This window comes from Mycteria americana, chromosome 22 (genome assembly GCF_035582795.1).
Source record: "Mycteria americana isolate JAX WOST 10 ecotype Jacksonville Zoo and Gardens chromosome 22, USCA_MyAme_1.0, whole genome shotgun sequence".
NCBI classification, from domain to species: domain Eukaryota; kingdom Metazoa; phylum Chordata; class Aves; order Ciconiiformes; family Ciconiidae; genus Mycteria; species Mycteria americana.
In genome coordinates, this window is record NC_134386.1 from 7,735,299 (window position 1) to 7,757,618 (window position 22,320).

Below are 22,320 nucleotides of genomic sequence, written 5' to 3' on the forward strand. Positions count from 1 at the left end.
CCAGCACATTTCTAAGCGGGCGGGCGGGCGGCCCGCCGCCGGAGCCGGAGCCAGCCTGCCGCCCGCCCTGTCCCCTGTGCGCTGGCGCTGGAGCGGTTAATGCGCTGGAACGGTTAATGCGCTGGAGGGGTTAATGCGCTGGAGGGGTTAATGCGCCGGGGTGCGCTGGCCCTTTAAGCGCCCTCCCCGCTGGAGGGCGGGGGGAGGCAGTGTGCGCGGGGAGCGCGGGGGGGGGGGGGGGGGGGGGGCGGGGAGAGGAGGGGAAGGCGCATGCGCTAATCGGTGCTGCCTGGCGCACGCGCACCCGGCCCAGCGATGCGGGTGCTGGTGGGTGAGTGGGGCGCCCGGAGGGTCGGGGCGCGGAGGCCGCTGGGCGGGCCCGTGGCGGTGCACGTTGTCGCTCAGAGGCCCTGATGCGGGTGGGGGGCTTCAGCCAGGCCGCTGCTGGGAGCGGGGTGGGCGCCGGAGGCCTCCTGGCGGAGGGAGCCAGTTTTGAGTGGCGGCCCGAGGGCGCTGCGCACGGCGGCTGCGTGCGGGGGCTCTGTGAGGGGGACGTAGTTTTGGAAGTGGGGGAGGCGGGCCTGGATTGAGGGTGCGGCGCCAGAGGTTGGAGCCAGCGCTCCCTCTCCGCTACCGCCCGGGGCTAGGGGGTAGGACACGGTGCGTGGCGCCCGGACACGGGGAGTGGAGGCCCTCAGGGCTGGGATGCTGTGCGGGGGAGCTGGGCGCTGGGGGCAGGGGCGTCTGGGCCCAGAGTAATGTACCCTGGGAAGCTGGCCATGGTAATGGGGGCATCTGTGCAGGCCTTGGGATGCCAGTCCGGGTAGCAAATCTGTAATACCCTGTCTTTCTCCTAGGTGGTGGGACTGGCTTTGTGGGCAGAGCCCTGACCCAGTTGCTGCGGAGCCGTGGGCATGAAGTGACCCACGTCTCCCGACAAGGGGGCAAGGATCGGATCAGCTGGGTATGACATGAGAGCAGTCACAGGAGGGAGAACATATCAGGGCTGAGGAACAAGTCTGCTTGCCCTGGCCTGCCATGGCATACAGGGAATCTGCAGTGAGGAATCTGGCTCCTGTGGATGTACTCTTGGGCTCCTGGGTGCTCCATGGGTCATAGTCATTAGGTTGGGTATTGCTGTAGCTCCAAGAAGCAAAACCTCCATTCATGATTGTGCTCCAGGCAGCGTCAGGAAGGAACTGGGTGGAATTCTTAGGAGCCTGCCTTGCTTGGTTGTTGGGAAGGCTTGAGCAGAGGGGAGGCTGGGTGTGTGATGTCTCTGTTACCCCTGCCTAGGAAGAGTTGTCCTACTCTGGACTACCCCTGTGCGACGCTGTGGTGAACTTGGCTGGTGAAAATGTCCTCAACCCTTTCCGCAGGTAACTTGATCTCCCATAGTGCTGTTGGGACAAGGTGAAGGCAAGACAGCCCGGTGTTGTCAGCGGATGTGGATGGGATCTGGGGAGGAAACAGGGTGTCCAGGAAGCACTTGAGTTACCTAACTGTTGACATCTGGGTCCTCAAGTATCCAGAACATTTCTGTGGGCCTGTTAAGTTCTGGGAGACCTTTGGAAGACAGGTTCCTTTCTGGATTGACAGTTGGAGGCCAGACAAAGTAGTTCCACGTTTCCAAAATGACACTGGATGCCTACATTTAGATAATGCAAAATCAGAACCAAAGTTTGACTTCTGTGAGGGTGTTTTTGGAAATGCCTCTGGTGGGCGCTTGGGAAGAATTCACCACACCCAGCTTTGGTGTCCACCTCCTCTGCTACCATTGTCCTAAGGCAGTCCAAAACCCACGGCCGTTTGTGGGAAGTGGAGAGCCACCAACTCCCAAAGTCCCTGTGCATTTAGGTAGTAAGATCCCATGTCCTCCCCCTGCTCTGGGGTGGGGGGAATTCACATGACCTCTCCTGTGCTTGTGAGTGGGTGTCTGTTGGGGCCCCCCTTGGTGCTGTTGTTTCTTGGGATGTCCTTGTGGGGAGTGTAATCAGTGGCTCTCGCTTTCGCAGATGGGGTGATGCCTTCTGCAGGGAAGTCATCAGCAGCCGAGTTGAGACCACTAAGACCTTGGCCAAAGCCATTGCTGATGCTGAACAGCCACCCCGTGCTTGGGTCCTCGTCACCGGCGTAGGTATTGTTTGGGCCCCACCAAAGCATGACTCATGCTTACTCGGAGAGGTATACTTCCAGACAGAAACACACCTCTGGGGGGACACATGTCTTGCCTTGAAATGCCAGCTTTATTGCCATCAGTGTCACTGTGTTTAGGCAAGCCTTGATCAGCTTTTTGGTACTGCTGGGGAGGAATTTGCATCCTTAAGCTTTCTCTTGGTGTCATTACAGGACCTTTTCTCCATTTTCTTGTGAAAGCCTTTAGGCATTGTGTAGAACCAGTTTGTCTAAGCAGGGCCTCGGCAGAATCCCCCTGCATATCTCCAACTTTGCATTTCTGCTAGCTACAGTCTAAAGCTGCCACAGTTTAGCATCTGTGATGCCCAATTTTAGAGCAAGTGCCTTTCTATGCAGCCAGCTCAGTGTGTTGCTTGCTGCTATATTTGGTTCTTGAGGCTGCCAGCTCAACCTGAATGTTAGTGCATCCCGCTGAACTTGCAGAGTGCATTGGTAGTTCAAAAACTTATCAGTATTGCCATCAAAGAGACCCTGTGCTGTTCATATGAGGATGTCCCTGATGGAGTGATAGAGTTCTGGGCTCCTGGAGGCTGGGAAGAGGGTCCGTTTTGGGAGAGCGGGAGGTGGCTGGTGTCATGATTCAACCCTGACCCCCTTTCTGCTGTTACACCTGCAGGCTATTACCGCCCTAGCCTCACAGCTGAGTATACTGAGGACAGTCCTGGAGGGGATTTTGACTTCTTCTCGCGCCTGGTGAGCTCCTGGGAGGCTGCAGCGCTCATCCCTGGGAGCCCAGCTCGTGGCGTTGTGGTGAGATCTGGTGAGATGGGGCACCGTGCTGGTTCAGGGTGGCTCTGCTTTGGTCCTGGGGCAAGAGGGGGAAGAAGAGGGAGAAGGACATCAGGTCTTGTGCCTCTCCTTGTTTGGGGTGCTGTTCTAGTCCAGCCCTCTAAGGATTGTCTCCTGGGTGTAGGTCTGGGGGTGAAGGGTTCTTTTGTCCTTTGGGGGGCGGTCCTGGTCTCACTCTGTTCTCCCCACAGGGGTAGTGCTGGGCCGAGGTGGTGGTGCAATCTCTCAAATGCTCTGGCCTTTCCGTCTGGGACTAGGAGGCCCCTTGGGCTCTGGGCTCCAGCCTTTCCCATGGATCCACATTCGGGACCTGGCTGGGATTGTGTGTCATGCCCTGGAGAGTGAGTGCCTGCAAGGTATCCTCAATGGTGTCTCTCCATCCTCCCCTGCCACCTCCAATGGCACCTTTGCTCAGGAGCTTGCTGCAGCCCTGGGGCGCCCAGCCCTGCTGCCAGTGCCTGCTTGGGCTGTGCAGGCTGTCTTTGGGGCAGAGCGGGCCATCATGCTGTTGGAGGGCCAGAGAGTGGTGCCAAAACACACCCTGGAGAGCGGCTACCATTTCATCTTCCCTGACCTGTCTGGAGCTCTGAGGGACATTGTGGCTTGAGGACTCCTCGGTTGGGCTGGGTTGGGCCCTGTTTTTGTGAGCTCCCTGACTCACATGCCTTCCCCTAGGTGAAAGAGGGTAGCTGTGCCCCTTGTTGACACTTTCCCATCCCCATACAGAGAGGGTGAGCAATCTTTTACCCTTCTGTCTCCCTTTGTGCATCCCCACTTTAGGAGTCATCCCTCTTATTGCCATCTGCAATCTCCACATTGCCTGCTTCTGGGGAAGGGCACAAGCCCCTCTAAGGATTGTGACTGCTGAATCTGCCATCTTCCCTTTTCCACAGTGTGCATGTGAGCTGCTTGCAGAGCAGCTGGGGGTATAATGTCTCCTCCCCTGAGGGACGGGGTGGCAGTAGGAAAGTGGTGTTCAGGTGTTGTAATTCTCCTCCATGTTACTATGAAAGTCCCTCTTCCTGTTTTTCCCTATGTCTTTCCTCCGTGGTCATATAGAGACCTAGTTATGCTCTTCTGCTTTGCCTTTCTCAGTCTCATAGGGAATGGAGTTGTGGTTGTGGGAGAAGATCCATCTTGAGGCGGCGCAAAGGGTGCTGGATATGGATGGCTTGGAGACTTTGCCATCTCCTTTCTTGTGCTGGCTCTGTGCTGGTACCAAGTTGCTGTGTCAGAACCTCCAGCTGAGTCTAGGTCCAAGAATCGCACCCCTCCAGGGTTGCATAACCCTGGTGCTGTGGCGGGGATGAAGGAGAACACTGCTTTGCCAGTCTGTAGGGACAAGGGTGACAGTAGGGACAAGTGTTGCCCCTGGACTGCTCTTGAGGCCTTGGGTAAGTGTTGACTACATCTGAGCTTGTGCTGGGGAGAAACTGGGTGGTTCATCTTTGTGTGAGGTAGTGCAAGGCACTGCTTTAGCCTGAAGAGAGCACTTCAGTTACTGCCTTCGTTGTAGTTATCTAATCCCAGACAAGGTGGTTTTCCCTTATTTGTCCCATGAGGTGGTACTTGTGTTCAGGGGGCAATGAGAATATCCAGGCTGCCTTGGGAAGCAGTACCTCTTCTCTTGTGGAGAACATTGGAATTTCATCTCATACTGTAAGGAAATGTAGCCACATGCTTCCCTTAATCCATTTTCACATGCCAAAGTGGGTTGCGGGATGTGAAATCTACAGAGCAGCTAAGTTCATTATAGCACTGCTTCTGGAGAAATATTCCAAGTGTGATGTAATTTTGGGCTAGAAAGATGTTTTGAAAAGCACTTCAGGCAGTTAAAAAGATCTGCTCTATTCCTGAAATAAACCATCCAGAACAAGAGTGGTCTACATATTTCTAGTTTATGCCAGGTTAATATAGTCACAGTAGCTGACGGGTCAGTCTTGGTGGAGTCTAGACTCCCTACTCACCTGCCTCTTTGCTTAGTCCATACTGGCGAACGAATGGCAATCTGCTGACTTTCTGGGCAGGAAAATTAGAGCAGGACTGTCCAGCTGGAACTGGAGATAGTCCTTGCAGTCTGTGTGAGTACAGCCAGGTGAGCTGGGACTTTGGGAATAGCTATGAAAGTGACATTGCTGAGATAAAGGTGGCTTGCTTGGATTGTATCTGTGCTGCCTGTAAGTTAGGTGCAGATTCCTTCCTCCTCCCATGTGCCTCAGTTTCCAGTCCTCGAGAGTGGGCTGACTTACTCTCAGTTACAGGCACAGTTCATTGTGGGGCAGTACAATGGGGACAATCAGCAGTGCTTCGTCTTTAGTTACTCTAGCTACCTTTTTAGAGCCTCGGACTTTGGTCTGCTTCCCCAGATGTTGTGGGCTACAGCATCCTTCTGTCAGGCAAGCTGGTTAGCTAGCCTAATTAAGTTGTTTCTGTACCTGTATGTACCTTGATGATTGCAACAGCTTTGGATTGTGATTGGAAATAAAAACAAGTATGGCTGGAGAAGCACTGGCAACCCACAGCTATTCTGAAAGAGGGTTGCATATCCCACGAAAGACTGCCACTAAGCAGAGTTCCAAGGCCACGGACTCCCAACCTGGGTGTGTAACTCACTCAGGATTTTGAAGGGTTGCCTCTGCATGATGTTTGGCTTAAACATATGTCACAGGACTTAAATGAGCTTCTGACACCTAAATCAGTGTGGGATCTGAAAACACTGGCTGCTGGGTGCAATTAGGACTTTCCATCATGATAAATTCAAACACACGCACCATGCCCCTTTATCTACTGTGGAGCCAGAAAACATGCGTATTAGGGTGACAGCAAGTTGCGATCTAGATTGGATTTTGGACCAGTGTCTGTTTTCGATGACCATAGGGAAACCCTGGCCCCCAGGCTATAAGACTTTGTGATCCTAAGTACAGGTCTTGTGGTATCCCAACGCTGGTACAGCCAGCCCTGTAGTGTTCAGTGCTAGCAGAGTGTTTCTGCAAGCGTGTCTGGGCCAGTTGCAGTGCCCCAGATGTGCTCTGAAGATTTACTCTGACTTGGGGCAAGTCTCTCTATTCTTTTAGAGGTGAATGCTTATGATTGTTAAGACATGTCAAGAGCAGCTGCTGCATCCAGCAGCCCTGGCCCAGAACCCTCCTGCCTGGCCACTGGCCTCCCAGCCTGGTGCCCAGGTACCCCAGGGTCTCTGCCCAAGCTGACGGATGCAGCTGCTGCTTTCGTGTTTGCAGGTTCAATCAGCCCTGAAGCTGAGCACCTATCAGAGGCATGTGCACCCACACAGACAAATGACATGCAGACAAATGACACACAGACAGATGACATGGCTGGTCACACAGACTGCCCCAGCCAAGACACTGCCATCAGCAGCACTCACACATGGGACCCATGTAGCAAGCACAGCCAGCCATATTCCTTCCCACTCTGGGGCTGGCAGACTCGCCTGACACCCTCAGGGTTCACAAGGACATGTGCACTCACGAGTACCTCAAGCACCAGCATGACCCCTCTGTCTGCCCAGCACCCCTACCTGGACCCTTGCCCTCTGACCCATCCCACAGGTCCACTACTCCCCAGCCGGTCCAGCTTGATACACCAAATGTGCAGCACTCACACACTCGTCCCAAAGGTACCCCACACTTGCAGGTACCCCTAGGTACCAGGATGGACCCCTTGCCCACCTGATACCCCTGCCGGAACTTGAGGCCTCCTACTTGCCAACTGGTCCAGCTTGAAGTTTGCTGGTGGGTGCACACACCCCGCACGCACACTTGGTTTGTGGAAGATAACAGGCACTCGCTTCCCCCAATACCCAGCACCAGGCACACAAGCTGTGAACTGCTGTCCAACTCTAGCTGCTGGTGCGGAGCCCCTCACTCCCCTCACTCATGCTGGTCCCCCCAGTAACTGGTTTTGTGGACACGCAGAGTTACTGTTGCAGTGACTGTAGGGTGAGGCCCCACTGGCTCCAGTAGCTCACACCACAGGCCAGGGCTGCCTGCTTCCTGAGTCTGACTTAAGTAGCTGGCACCAAATCCACTCAAGCTGATCCCCCAGTAGCTGGCACGTAGTCCTTGCAGCACACATACACACAGGGTAGAGTGAGATTATGCAGAGAGAATTATGAAAATATTTAGTAAGACAGGACAGGCTGTGGTGGTCAAGCACAGAGCTCAGCCAGACCAGCACTGACTGGCCCAGGTTTACACCTGACCAGCCTCTTTTATACCCCTTCTCTGTCTACCCACCTCTTTGTTGGTCCCAGCTCCACCCTAGGTGGTCCCCTGCACATTCCCTCAACAGCTGGCACGGTCCCACTGACTCCATCCAACGTCCTGGACACTCAGGTTTGCATCATTACCAGTTGCAAAGTCCTGGTTGCCTATAGCTTCTTGAGAGCTCATCAGTTAGTGTGGCTGATGATGTTGTTTCTGGTTATTGTCTTTGTTAATGCTAATTGATCAGGTTTTAGGACTCTGTGTGTTTGTCTCCTTTCCTTGCCTTAACTTCCCAACTGTAAAAATAAATGTCTCAGACTCTCTCCACACATCCTTACCAATTAGGCTGACTGATCAGGTTTGTTCTCATCACAACCTCCCTTATCATGTATCGGGTTTAGCTCTGTATGTTCTTCTTTATGGCTCCTTTGACCAGATAGCCTGAAAAGAGCAGACACACTCCTTCCATGTACCCATGACACTCCCCCACTGACTGGTAATACCAGCAGAAGCTGCACCGCTCCTCACTCCTATAGAACCTGAATGGGCCCCCCTGTGGGCTGCACACATTGGGGCGGGAGCCTGACTCCTCTGGGCATTAACCCGGGGGTGGGGGTGCACGGGGGGTGGGGGTGCGTGCACAAGGGCTGCGGTTGCTGGCCACCCCATCAGAGGCAATAAACATGAACATCTTGAGGCACTTGAGATCAGTGACACCTCTCTAAGTGTAACAGTTCGTATAGGCAAGTCCAATTGTTTGGCTTTGATAGCTGCATCTCTCCAAGCACCAGGTCATGGGATGTCTGTGGCTGAGTGGATCCTGCAGTTCTGGTCTCATTCCGGCAGAGCTGAGTGATCTGCACTGGTGACCTGCTTCAGGGTTAGCTCTGTGCCAGCTGCTGACTTGCACTGCAGTACCAAACACAGCTAGGCTTAATTCTTATTTTTTGGAACCAGTGGTAACTCTGCATCATTTGTAACGTTAGTCCACGTTACACATTCTTTCACAAATTGTAAGACATTGCTGTTTTCCTAATTAAGGTTGGCATTTCCCTTCCCATACCCCTTCATTTCCAGTGACCATGGCTCAGACTTGACTGGGACAATTTTCTGAGATTTTAGGGGTATGTTGTGACTGCCCCTCCCATAGATTTCCCAGTCTAATCCAAATGTCCCTTCTCACAGCTTAAAGAATTGTAAATCAGAAGTTGGAATCCAAGATAAGCATGTAGTTCCCAAATTCCCCAATGTGGTCTCCAACCACATACACACACCCTCCTCCCCCAGACCTGCATGTAGGGAGCATGCATTGGTTCAACCCACACATGCACACACACACACGTTCACAGAAACACATGGACACAGAGACATGCACATCACTCCCAATTGAAATTGGCAGACGTGGAGGGAGGGAAGAGAAAGAAAAGCTACTGTCAAGGACAACTGTCATTCAGTCCAGTTATTTCCTTTTCAAGTTCTGGTTCTTCAAAGGATTACTTGTAAGACAAATGGCCCTTGTGGCCATTAGTTACGATATTTCAGGATACTGGTTTTTCATACTTGGTAACACGCTAATCTGCCCTCATGATTCATGGGTATTTGGTGAAGGTTAGCGTGGACAGGTATATATTTTGTTCCTCTTTCTGTACTCCCAAAGCCATTTTACCTGCAATTTACACAAGACCAGCACCTTTTATACCCCTTTTTGTCAACACCCTGTCTCCCCTTCCCCTGTACATCCCTCATGGGTTTGTACAGCTCTGTCTATTTCCACACCCCTTCCAGCCTGTGTCTGCATCCAGGGTCTACCCTGTTTCACAATCTTAACAGTTGCAAAGTCCATGTTGATCTTCCTGGAAGTGGCACCTGTGGTTTCTTGATAGCCCATCAATTAGTATGAGTGGCAAGGTTTGTTTCTTGTCATTGTTTCCATGTTTGTTTTGTCAGGTTTGTGTCTGCATTTTGGTTTATTGTCTCCATTTTTCTTATCATCCCATTTGAGGAGGTCCCCAATCAGATAAACTCCCTGGACTAAACATTCTCACACTCCTACATGCTCTCATCAATTAGTGTGACTTACCAGGTTTGGTTCTCATCACTGCCTCCCTTACTTGTCAGTCAGGTTTGTGTCCCTGTATGTTATTGTTTATGGCTTTCTCCATTTTTTATTATCCCTTCTTTTGCATTGAGAAAGTCCTTGAAGCAGCAGATACTTGACCCTTAAAGCAGCAGATACTCTCCTTCCACATAGCCTTACAGAAAGGACCTGCATCAATGAGGCAAGTGAGGAGCTCAGTGCTGGCAGTTGGAGCAGGACCGCAGACCACAGCCTGTGTGCCTGGTGCTGGGTACTGGGGGAGGCAAGTGCCTGTATCCCCCACAAACCAGGTGTGCATGGGGTGTGCGTGCATATTCACCAGCAAAGTTCAAGCTAGACCAGCATCGAGTAGGAGGCCCCAGGTCCGGGCAGGGGTATCAGGTGGGCAGAGGGTCCATGCTGGTATCCAGGGATACCTGTGAGTGTGGGCTGCCTGTGGGACAAGTGTGTGAGTGCTGCATGTTTGGTGCATCAAGCTGGACCAGCCAGTGAGTAGGGAACCCATGGAGTGGGTCAGAGGGCTGGGGTCCAGGTAGGGATGCTGGGCGGACAGAGGGGTTGTGCCAATGCTCGGGGGACCTGCAAATGTCATATGCTTGTGAAGCCTGACAGTGTCGTGCATATACCTGCAGTAGTGACCTCCTGTCTCTGCCAGCCCCAGAAGAGGAGGGGATGTGGCTGTCTGTGCTTGTGCATTACATGGGTCCTGTGTGTGGGTGCTGTTGAAGGCAGCGCTTTGGCTGTGGCAGTGTGACCAGCCATGTCAGTGTCATCTGTGTCTGTGTCTATGTTTCTGTCTGTGTCCGTGTGTTTGTCTCCAGGATAGGTTCTCAGCTTCGCTGCTGGTTGAACCTGCAAAGAGGAAAGCGGCAGCCACATCCCTCAGCCTGGGCAGAGACCCTGAGTCTTCAGGTCCCTGGGCTGGACTCCAGTGGCTGGGAAGGAAGGTCCTGCACCAGGCCTGCTGGAGGTGACGGCTGCTTCTGACATCCCTTAACAATGAGTTGCACTATTTAATCCCTGTTTCTGGGATTGATGAACAAGCTCTGCACAGAGCCCGTGAGACTGAGGGCTGTGAGGTACAGTGAAATGCTGTGTGACCCTTCTTTGTTGAGAAATGGACAAGCCTCATTTCTGCAAAGTCGCTGCTGTTAAAACCTATGTGTTTGAGCCCTTTCTGTGCCTCATGAGTCCTCCCACCCATCATGCTCACAACGCAAAAAGATACTGCAATTCATACCAATTGTTCTTGGGGTACCCAGCCCCCTGAGCTAGAAGACAGAGACGGGGAGCAGAATGAAGCCCCCATAATCCAAGGGGAAATAGTTAGCTACCTGCTACACTTAGACACACACAAGTCTATGGGGCTGGATGGGATCCACCCAAGGGTACTGAGGGAGTGGTGGAAGTGCTCACCAAGCCACTTTCAATCCTTTATCAGCAGTCCTGGCTAACCAGGGAGGTCCCGGTTGACTGGAGGTTAGCAAATGTGACGCCCATCTACAAGAAGGGCTGGAAGGAGGATCCGGGGAACTACAGGCCTGTCAGTGTGACCTCAGTGCTGGGGAAGGTTATGGAGCAGATCATCTTGAGTGCCATCACATGGCATGTACAGGACAACCAAGTGATCAGGCCCAGTCAACATGGGTTTAGGAAAGACAGGTCCTGCTTGACAAACCTGATCACCTGATCTCCATCTAAGCAAGATGACTCACTTAGTGGATGAGGGAAAAGCTGTGGATGTTGTTTACCTGGACTTTAGTAAAGCCTTTGACTCTGTTTCCCACAGCATTCTCCTGGAGAAACTGGCTGCTCATGGTGTGGATGGGTACTCTTCACTGGGTGAAGAACTGGCTGGATGGCCGGGCCCAAAGAGTTGTGGTGAATGGAGTTAAATCCAGTTGGCAGCTGGTCACAAGCAGTGTTCCCCAGGGCTCAGTACTGGGGCCAGTTCTGTTTAATATCTTTATCAATGATCTGGACGAAGGGATCGAGTGCACCCTCAGTAAGTTTGCAGATGACACCAAGTTGTGCGGGAGTGTTGATCTGCTGGAGGGGAGGAAGGCTCTGCAGAGGGACCTGGACAGGCTGGATCGATGGGCTGGGGCCAGTTGTATGAGGTTCAACAGGGCTAAGTGCAAGGTCCTGCACTTGGGCCACAGCAACCACATGCAGTGCTACAGGCTTGGGGAAGAGTGGCTGGAAAGCTGCCTGGCGGAAAAGGACCTGGGGGTGCTGGTCAACAGCCAGCTGAATATGAGCCAGCAGTGTGCCCAGGTGGCCAAGCCAGGCCCATCCTGCCTTGTATCAGAAATACTGTGACCAGCAGGACTAGGGAAGTGATTGTCACTTTGTTCTCAGCACTGGTGAGGCTGCACCTTGAATACTGTGTTCAGTTTTGGGCCCCTCACTACAAGAAAGGCATTGAGGTCTTGAGGTGCTGGAGTATGTCCAAAGAAGAGCAATGAAGCTGATGATGGGTCTAGAGAACAAGTGCTTTGAGGAGCAGCTAAGGGAAGTGGGGTTGTTTAGTCTGGAGAAAAGAAGGGAGACCTTCTCGGTCTCTACAACTACCTGAAAGGAGGTTGTAATGAGATGGGCGTTGGTCTCTTCTCCCAAGTAACAAGCCATAGGACAAGAGGATACAGCGTCAAGTTGCACCAGGGGAGGTTTAGATTGGATATTAGGAAAAATTTCTTCCCCGAAAGGGTTGTCAAGCATTGGAACCGGCTGCCCAAGGAAGTGGTTGAATCACCATCCCTGGAGGTATTTAAAAAACGTGTAGATGTGGCACTTGGGGGCAGCAGTGGACTTGGTAGTGTTAGGTTAATGATTGGAGTCGATGATCTTAAGGGTCTTTTCCAAGTAAATGATTCTATGATTCTATATGGTTGTTAAATATGGAAGGCATCTTGTGGAGTTCCCCAGAGCTCACTCAGCTTGTCCAGGCTCATTAGCCCTGACTCTGGCCTTTGTGTGAGATAGCGCTTTTTCTTCCTTCCCTTTTTTTTCCCCAAAGGTGTTAGTGTCCTCTGCTACCCTTCATAAGGGAAATCTGACTGTAGCCTGAAGTTAGCTCATACCCATCTGCAACACGAAGAGTCACAAAGCTGGTGTATGTATTGACCTGACCAGGGCAGGGCTCCTCAAGGGTGGAAAAGAGGATCTTTAGACCTGTGCAGTGACTCGGAGGGAAGGTATTTTGGTCCCCAGAAAAGCCATGACATAGAAACATGAGCTCCCAAGGGCCAGGATGGGGCAATAGGTGCAGTCAGTCCTGAAGTCCTCCATAGAATCATAGAATCATAGAAACATAGAATGCTTTGGATTGGAAGGGACCTTTACAGGTCATGTAGTCCAACCCCCCTGCAAGAGCAGGGACATCTTTAGCTAGATCAGGTTGCTCAGAGCCCCGTCCAACCTGACCTGGAATGTTTCCAGGGATGGGACCTCCACTACCTCTCTGGGCAACCTGTTCCAGTGCTTCACCACTCTCGTTGTAAAAAATTTCTTTCTTAAATCCAGTCTAAATCTGCCCTTCCTTAGTTTAAAACCATTACTCCTTGTCCTGTCACAACAGGCCTCGCTAAAAAGTTTGTCCCCATCTTTCCTATAGGCCCCCTTTAGGTACTGGAAGGCTGCTATAAGGTCTCCCCGCAGCCTTCTCTTCTCCAGGCTGAACAACCCCAACTCTCTCAGCCTGTCCTCATAGGAGAGGTGCTCCAGCCCTCGGATCATTTTCATGGCCTGGACTCACTCCAACAGCTCCGTGTCCTTCTTGTGCTGAGGGCTCCAGAGCTGGACGCAGTACTCCAGCTGAGGTCTTGCCAGAGCAGAGTGGCAGAATCACCTCCCTCGACCTGCTGGCCACGCTTCTTTTGATGCAGCCCAGGATACGGTTGGCCTTCTGGGCTGCAAGCGCACATTGTTGGCTCATGTCCAGCTTTTCGTCCATCAGTACCCCCGAGTCCTTTTCCGCAGGGCTGCTCTCAATCACATCATCCCCCAGCCTGTACTGAAACTGGGGATTGCCCCGACCCAGGTGTAGGACCTTGCACTTGGCCTTGTTGAACCTCATGAGGTTCACACAGGCCCACTTCTCCAGCTTGTCCAGGTCCCTCTGGATGACATCCCGTCCTTCTGGCGTGTCAGCTGCACCACACAGCTTGGTGTCATCTGCAAACTTGCTGAGGGTGCACTCCATCTCGCTGTCAATGTCATTGATGAAAATATTGAACAGCACTGGTCCAAGTACGGACCCCTGAGGGATACCACTCGTCACTGATCTTCATCTGGAGATTGAGCCGTTGACCGCTACCTTCTGGATGTGGCCATCCAACCAATTCCTTATCCACTGAACAGTCCACCCATCAAATCCTTATCTCTCCAATTTAGAGAGAAGGATGTTGTGGGGGACCGTGTCAAAGGCTTTACAGGAATCCAGATAGATGACATCCATTGCTTTTCCCTTGTCCACTGATGTGGTAACTCGCTTGCAGAAAGCCACTAGGTTGGTCAGGCAGGACTTCCCCTTGGTGAAGCCATGTTGGCTGTCTCGAATCACATCCCTGTCGTCCATGTGCTCTAGCATAGCTTCTAGGAGGCTCTGTTCCATGATCTTCCCAGGAACAGAGGTGAGGCTGACAGGTCGGTAGTTCCCAGGGTCATCCTTTCTACACTTTTTAGAAATGGACACAATGTTTCCCTTCTTCCAATCACCAGGGCCTTCACCTGACTGCCATGACTTTTCAAATGCCATGGAGAGTGGCTTGGCAGCTACATCAGCCAATTCCCCCAGGACTCTGCGATGCATCTCATCAAGTCCCATAGACTTATATGTATTCAGGTTCCTCAGGTGGTTGTGAACCTGATCTTCCTTTTCAGTGGGAGGGGCTTTACCCCCCTGGTCCCCAACATGTTGTCCATTGACTCGGGAGGGGTGAGGAGAGCGATTGCCAGAGAAGACTGAAGCAAAAAAGTTGTTGAGTACCTCAGCCTTCTCCTCATTTGTTGATACTATCTCATCATTCTTGTTCATCAGTGGAGGTACGCTTTCTTTAACTTTCCTTTTCTGGTTGATATACCTGTAGAAGCCCTTCTTGTTATTCTTTGCATCCCTTGCCAAGTTCAGCTCCAGCTGCACCTTGGCCTTCCTGACCCCATCCCTACACAAGCGGGCAGCATCCCTATACTCTTTCCAGGTTGCCTGTCCCTGCTTCCATTGCCTGTGCAGTTCCATGTGAAAGTACTGCTCTGTTCCCACATTTAGCTTGACTTGCAGTTAGCAAGAGTCACTGCAAGATGATGTGCAACTGTGCTGCTGGAGTTTGGGACTCTTCTAGGCTTTAAATGGTCCTGGGTTTAAGCCAAATGTGGGAAATGATGGTGGAGAGATGCAAGGTTTGCTGAAGAAACTCCTACCCGCTGGATGCCACAAGAGATTGAAGGACCTGAATCCCATGCAAGGTCTTACTCAACTTCCCCTTCCCTCTTTTTCCCACTGGGCTAGCTGAGTTCCTTCGACCATGGAAGAGGACAAGAAGATCCATGCAGCAGATGAGAAAGATCAGACTGAACTTCTGTCCCAGGTTCTGAGACCCTCTACCTCTGCACTTTCTGAGACCCTCTGCCCCTGCAGTATTTGGTGTTCGGCAACAGTTTTTGTATTTCTACATCCTCTGATATCCAGTGGTCAGCCACTACCACCTCAGGGACCCAACCATGCAGCCCCTTCTCTCCTAAATGGGTGTCTCAGCCACCAGAACTTAGGATCTCTGCAGCAACTAGCCCCCTCTGGTCCCTCCAGTAACCAATTCTTCCAGTTGTCTTACTCATCCACACAGCTGGTTCCCACATCACTTCACTTACTCAGCTGCTAGTCTGCCTGGATACTTGCTTACACACTTACACAGCCTTACTTGCTCTATTTGCTTGCACCATGGACACACAGGCCTTATGACTCCGGTTACTGCACTCGGGCCCCTGTACGCACACATGCACACAGAATAGAGAGTCCTCACCCAGGAAAATAGTTAGAAATGAAGTTTAATAAGAAGACAGGAGAGACTGCACTGAGCAGGCACAGGGCATGGCCAGACAAGTGTACCGACCAGCCTGTTGTTCCTCCCCTAAACGTCCTATAATAAATCTTGTACAATCCTGAGATGCTTTTCCCTTTCATTCCATAATGTGTCCCGTACCCCCTAGGCATTAACTCTGCCTCAGTCTGTAAAGTGACCCAGAAAGCTGCTACCACCGACTCATCGGGATGGGTATCACCCCCAGAGCATGGGGCTGATGGCTCTCCTGGGACAGACCTAGGAAGGTCTGGGTCAGGGTGTCTATGTCTCTGGTTAGGTTATTGCGGTTTCTCTACCTGTTGTTGGGCCTCTGTGCTCCTTTGTGTGTGTTGAGACCAGCTTTTTATCATATAACCAAAGAAATTTACTTTGCAAAGGAGCAGAGAAGAGCTTAAACCCAGCAGCACTGGTAAGCATTTTGAATAACCACTTCTCTGAAGGCCTTAATGATAAGGCAATCCTGTAGCAATGACTGAACTTTTATTTCAAAGCACAGCTGAATGCAAGCTCCAGGGCAGCAGGTCTGTAAATGAGAGAGGTATTATTTCCATTTTCTCATCTTGAGAAGGGGAGAAGTGACTACTCTGCAATGGCTGCTCCATCTGCTTAATGAGCTTGGGAACTGCTCCATACTCCTCTGGGATGCAGAGTAAGGTGAAGAGAAAAGCTGATTTTTGTGCTCCAGGGCACCTACACTACGACGGGGTACCTACACTACGACATGAGGGACAGTTTTGGCCTCAGTGGATACGAGGTAGGTTGGTAGCAGTGCAGAAGTCTGCAGGGCTTAAGACGGCTTTGTCCTTCACGTGCCTTGTGTGTCTGTTTAAAGATTATGCATTTGCCATGGAATTCATCCCCTGTCTTTGGGCATCTGTAATGCAGGAGTGTGATGACACAGGGCGTTAACATGAGGTCTGCAAATACACATCCACATATACAGGTGTAGGGGTGAGCTGAGCATCTGCAAACAGTTCAGTTACTGAAGGCTGGTGCCATTTGAAGAGAGACCAATGCTCTTTTGGGGGCATGGTTCACCCCTCTGCTCCACACAGATGCCTCAGATACTCCAGATCATTTAAATAATGCCAGCCTTTTCATAGACTGTTTGACTTGCTCTTGCTCTGCTTTGATATTTCACTCCTAAAATCAATTATTTCAAATATTTTCTAGTTTGTTCAGTAGAAGAAGTAGATTTACAGCATACCCTGTATCAGTCAATACTAAGCAATTAATAAAAAAAAAACCCCTCTTCATTTTAAGTCAGAGAAAATAAATGGCTGGACACTTGGCATAAACAAAGTACATTTAAATATTAGTGATCCTGTTTTCCTGCGACAATTTAAAGATATGTTGCATATTGCAATAAAAATATTTTCAAAATAAATTTGTTTTTCAAAATATCCTAGTTGAAAATACGTATGCATTTAACACTTTTGAAAGTATCCTGCAACAGTATAAGAAAGAGGAATACAATGGGCCATTTAACAAACACAGATTAAACAAATATGTGACACTGATTTGGGGCTTATTTTCTAATTTAATATTTCTGTATGCTATGAAGTTCTTCTGTGCATGACAGACATCTCAGAAAAAAGAAACTAAGGTATTACAGGTCTGATAAAAAAAGTTGTAAAGATAAAATATTAAAGGACAGGAAAGATAAGTTATTATAATACACATTAGTTTATATGTTTTCATTTTGAATAATATGCACCATGTACAGATGTAAACTCCTTTAAAAATTATTATTCACGTGCTCTGGCTTTATTGCAAATTTTCAGGAAGTCAGTGATGAAGTGAAGAAATACATTTCAAAAGACTGCACCATATTGTTTCACAAAATCCAGATATTTTTCCTTCCTGTTTGTTTCTTCTGGGTTAAAAATAACCATTAATTTAGGAAGCCGATGAGTTCTAAAGGCAAGGTGACAGAGGAGGAGAAGGAAAGGACAGGAGACTAAAACAAGTTTTTAAACAGCCACATCTCAGTTTAGATGGCAGTAACAATTGGGGTATATTTTTTAGAACAAGAAGTTGTTCTATAAAATCAACTGTGGGCTATCAGTAAAAAAAAAAGAGTTCAAAATATTTATAAATATTAAAGGAAAATTTCTGTAGATGTGCTCAGAAAACTCACATGCTGGTATGAGTTAGAGAATACCAGACTTTGAAATACTAAGAAATAATGAAGGAACAATATTTCCAGTCTGGCATCTTGTTAAATATACCGCACTGATGCTGCCTGAATTCCAGCTGCTCCTAAGCGAATTGTGTAAAGCTTTGTTATTGACTTCTTGGATGTTAAGGTAAAACAAGAGAATTTTAAAAAACCCTCAGATAACTCAGATGGCATCAACCATTACTATTATTACTTGGGAGCATTACTTTTAATTTCTTCAAACATATTTGGAGTTACTAAATATTTAAAATACATTCAACAGATTTAAAAAGATTGAAAGACAAAACACTTAGTTCAGTCTTAATTCATTCGGCTTCTAAGCAAGGAAGTCTGGTTTTAGCCCTTCTCTAGGAAACCGTTGTTGAGCAAATATACCAAGGAAAACAAAGATAGCTGTTTGGCAGGAATAATACCAGCAAGGGCTGCATGCAGGGAAATGCCCAGTTAGCCAGCAGTCACAGTTCTCCACAATAAATTAAAGCATTGGGTTGCTTATGTGCTTGTCCCCACCCCTTTAAAAAAAAAAAAAAGAGAGTGCTGTATGTATGAATGTGGGTGCAGTTTAGGATAAATGTGTAAGCTACTTCTAGGCTGCTTACGGAGACTACTGCCATTGGCTGCAGTCTTACTGGTGGCTGGGAGTGACAGCCTTCTGAGCAGCCTGTCCTGTGAACGATTCCCAGTGCTATTTTCATCTCTAATAATGGTAGGACAGTACTATTCCTGAGGAGAGATAAGAATCCTCGCTTCCATAATTTGTAGTGATCAGCTAAAGGCTGAAGTTAGTTATGGCAGACTGGAGTTCATAATGATGTCATAATCTGGCTGATTTGTGGGAAATGATACAGTGGGCAGGTGTGTGGCAGCATGGTGACCCTCCAGGAAAAAGCCATGTCCTCTGTTTCTCCTGAGCTTCTAGCACCCGCTAGAACCAGTACAGCCACACAGACAGAGCTCTTGTCAGAGCGTGTGACCACCCGCGTTTCAGGCTGCAGGGTGTGCCTGGGGCTTCTCCGGGAGATGGAGGGCGGTAACAAGCACACCTGTGTGAGGTGCGGCCAGGTAGATGAACTGCTCTGCCTGGCGGCTGAGCTTCTGGAGGTGGCAGACTGAGGAGCAGCTGAGAGTCTGAGAAGGTGATATAGACCAATGGAGCAGTGCTCTGTCATCTCTCATATGCACAAGCCAACTCAGTATGGCCACTACTGAGGTAGGTCCAGTATCTATTTTGTGCCAGGATGAAGGCAGTGTTATGAGGGATGGGGAGGAGTGGAAGCAAGTTACTGCAGGGAGCTGTAAGAGGAACCCCTCCTTACCCTCTCAGCTACCTTTAGAGTACAGGTATGAGGCTTTGAGTATGGTAGACAAAGGAAATTATGAGGCAGAAGAGGAGGAATGTGTGCAAGTACCCTCACCAAGTTCAGATCAACCAACTCCTCACATCAAGAGCTGTATTAAGACCAGCACTGAGAAGAAACAGCAGAGAGTTATGGTCATAGGTGACTCCCTCATGGGCAGAACAGAGGCACCCATCGACAGACCAGACCCTCTTTTTGGGGAAGTTTGCTGCCTCCCTGGGGCCTGAATCAGTGATGTCAACAGACAACTGACGAGCTTAGTACAGTCTTCAAATTATTACCTACTCCTGCTCTTTCACTTGGGTACTGACATCACAACAAGAAGTCCAAGGTCAATTGAAAGATATTTCAGGGCCCTGGGAAGAATGCTGAAGGATTCAGGAGCACAGGCAGTGTTTTCCTCAATCCTCCCCGTAATGGGGAGAGATGCTATAAGAAACAAGCACACCCAAGACATCAATACCTGACTCCAAGACTGGTGCCTTTGCCAGAACTTTGGCTTTTATAACCACAGAAGAGTCTTCAAGACACAAGGTATGCTGGGGCCTGATGGGATCCACCTGTCCTAATGGGGGAAACACTTCTTTGCTCACAAGCTGGCAGGACTGATTGAGAGGGCTTTAAACTAGAATCAAAGGGGAAAGGGGATAACATGAGGAGAGCTGAAGGTAAGCCAAGGGTTGGCATGGCACTGCCTGAAGGTGGGCAATGCTAATGGGAGCATTTACCCTGCTCCCAGGAGCACTGAGGGTTTAGGAACACACCTGAAATGCTTGTACACCAACACACGCAGTATGAGAAACAGGATGAACTGGAAGCATTGGTCCATTCCCAGAGCTAGGATGACATTGGTGTTAGTGAGACTTGGTGGAATGAGTCCCACAACTGGAGTGCTGGGATGGAGGGCTATAAGCTGTCCAGCAGGCTGTCTTTAATACTAATGATAGACTTTAGGCTGCCCCATCCCCTGAGCTGAAGGACCACGAGTGTGGGAACAGTGACTTTCCATTTGTGGACACTGAAATTATAAGGGACCAGTTGTATCAGCTGAATGCCCGTAAGTTCATGGGGCCTGATGGAATTCATCACAGAGTACTGAAGGAGTTAGTGGATGTAGCAGCTAGCTACAGAAGGAGAGTTGGTGTGGCCTCATCTTGAATATTGTGTGCAGTTCTGGGCCCCACAATTTAAGAAGGATGTGAAGGTACTTGAATGTGTCCAGAGGAGAGCAACAAAGCTGGTGAAAGGGCTGGAAGGCATGTCCTATGAGGAGTGGCTAAGGACTTTGGGTTTGTCTAGTTTGGAGAAAAGGAGGCTGAGGGGTCACCTCATTGCTCTCTACGGCTTCCTGAGGAGGAGATGTGGAGAGGGAGGTGCTGATATTTTCTCCCTGGGATCCGAGGACAAGACACCTGGGAATGGTTCAAAGCTGTGTCGGGGAGGTTCAAGCTTGACATTTGGAAACATTTCTTTACCAAGAGGGTGTTCAAACCCTGGAACAGGCTTCCCAGAGAGGTGATTGATGCCCCAAGCCTGTCAGTGTTTAAGAGGCATTTGGACAATGCCCTTAATAATATAGTTTAACTTTTGGTCAGCCCTGAAGTGGTCAGGCAGTTGGACTAGACGATCATTGTAGGTCCCTTCCAACTGAAATATTCTATTCTAAATTTACATGAAAGAGTGATACTAGTTTTTGCTCTGAAATTAAACACCCACTTGAAATGGTCTAAACTTTTCTTTCTAGTATATCACAGAGTCTGAGTATTGCCAAAAATGTCTGATCATGACTATAATTAACAAAATGACCTTTTTCTACACTGCTATCCTTGAGTCACTGAAATTCTTCATTTTGCTTTGCAGAAGAATTATTTGGGATTAAACTATACTTCCTTAAGGTGTTGGGGAAGATGTACTTATGGCTTCCATTGCCTAATGAAGGCCTACCTTCACTTCATTTCCCATGACATGTTTTGTCACACCCCACTGTGCCTCATTCTCCAGGGAAGTAAGTTTTGTGAGCTATAGTTCTCTGTTGCTCCTCCATGGGGGACTTCCAGCTCCTGCCCACATAGGTGCTGCTGGGAAATTTGTTGTGCTACTATGGGATTTTAACCACCTGGAAATAAAACAACAGGCCATTAAGAAAAAACTCCAGATCTTACACTTGCAATTTCTATGGCCTAACAAATTACTCAGTGTATTTAATCATCAGAAGAATTAAACAAACTCTCTTTATTGGAATGATCTCATTGACAAACTGAGAAAGGTCAGAAATACATTTGTAGGCTTACTGCTGCAATGAAATGGGATGATTTGACCACAAGAACATTTTCTAAGAGAAAACAAGTTTTCTGCATGTTAAGATCCCCTGAAATATCCTGTGGCAGTAATTTCCTGGGTAAAATAGAGAAAAAACAAGCATGTTTTTATCTTGTATTTGAAAAAAATCTTTTCACAGGAAAGTGACTTCTACATACATTGGGTTTTTTTATTATTACCAACATTGGCATTGTTGAACAGGATGTCTAGGTGTGGAGATACCACACGCTTACCCAAACTGCACACAAATATGCACACAAATTCATCACAAATAGTAAAACTGCATTAAAAATATTTTCGCTTGCTAAAAATTATATTTATTCTGTAATGAATCTTAAATCGCTGCCTTTTAATTTTGGGGAACTACATAAAAATGAAAAATATTTCAAATACATATGTATATGAAATAAATATATATTATATTTACAATATATTTTAAGTGTGTATTCTATATTAATATATGATTTAATATAATTTATATGTATGTATAATTTATTAAATAAATAAAAATACTAAAAATGTAGTTTCCATTGAAGAAAAAAATAACGGAGACTTCCCATTCAATGATTTGATGATTTTTTTTAATTGAGGGGAGGACAGAAGACCAACAATTTTATTTTCTGAAGGCTTCCCACTGAGATTGCTGTCTGTATTGCTCACAGCCTTTCCAGTATAGCCCACACAGCTTTAGCGAGCTCCTGGCTGTGATGGTCGTTTTTCCCGTGTGACATTTCTTGCAGTATGCTCCCCTTCCCAAACTTCTAGCTGGCTACATGTCAGGGAGCAGTGAGGGCAGGCTGTTTGGCCAGAAAAGGTGAACTGAGAGCTGAGGACAATAGCAAGGCAGGGGCAAAGCAGAATCAACTAGAGGAGGTTGCTCAGGACCGTTTCCAGACATGTTTTGAATATTTCCGTGAACAGAGGCTACACAGCTCTTTGGTAAACCTTTTTCAATGTTTCTGCACTGCAAAAAACCCCTTTTTTTAAGTTGAAATGGAATTTCCTGAATGGAATTTACCAGTGCCCGTTGCCTCGTCTTGTCACTGGGTACCACTGAAAAGAGCCTGGTTCC

The 22,320-nt window shown here is 48.9% G+C and overlaps 1 protein-coding gene across 6 annotated transcripts; it reads left to right on the forward strand.

Moving 5' to 3' along the window:
- The first annotated feature begins 294 nt into the window (after positions 1 to 294).
- Positions 295 to 21,636, forward strand: SDR39U1 (short chain dehydrogenase/reductase family 39U member 1). 6 transcript variants are annotated; one of them, XR_012778665.1, is made up of 7 exons: positions 295 to 331; positions 858 to 964; positions 1,297 to 1,379; positions 2,016 to 2,137; positions 2,813 to 2,956; positions 3,177 to 4,379; positions 20,790 to 21,636. XR_012778665.1 is itself a non-coding variant. In XM_075523311.1 (7 exons), the coding sequence occupies exons 1-7, from the start codon at positions 316 to 318 to the stop codon at positions 20,891 to 20,893; spliced, it is 741 nt and encodes a 246-aa protein (XP_075379426.1). In that variant the 5' UTR covers positions 295 to 315; the 3' UTR covers positions 20,894 to 21,635. The 6 variants fall into 6 exon arrangements, 4 of the variants coding, with proteins under 4 accessions (XP_075379426.1, XP_075379428.1, XP_075379429.1 ...); XR_012778664.1 differs by lacking the exon at positions 20,790 to 21,636 and adding an exon at positions 14,819 to 15,472; XM_075523311.1 differs by having other exon boundaries at positions 3,177 to 3,341; positions 20,790 to 21,635.
- Positions 21,637 to 22,320: the final 684 nt, after the last annotated feature.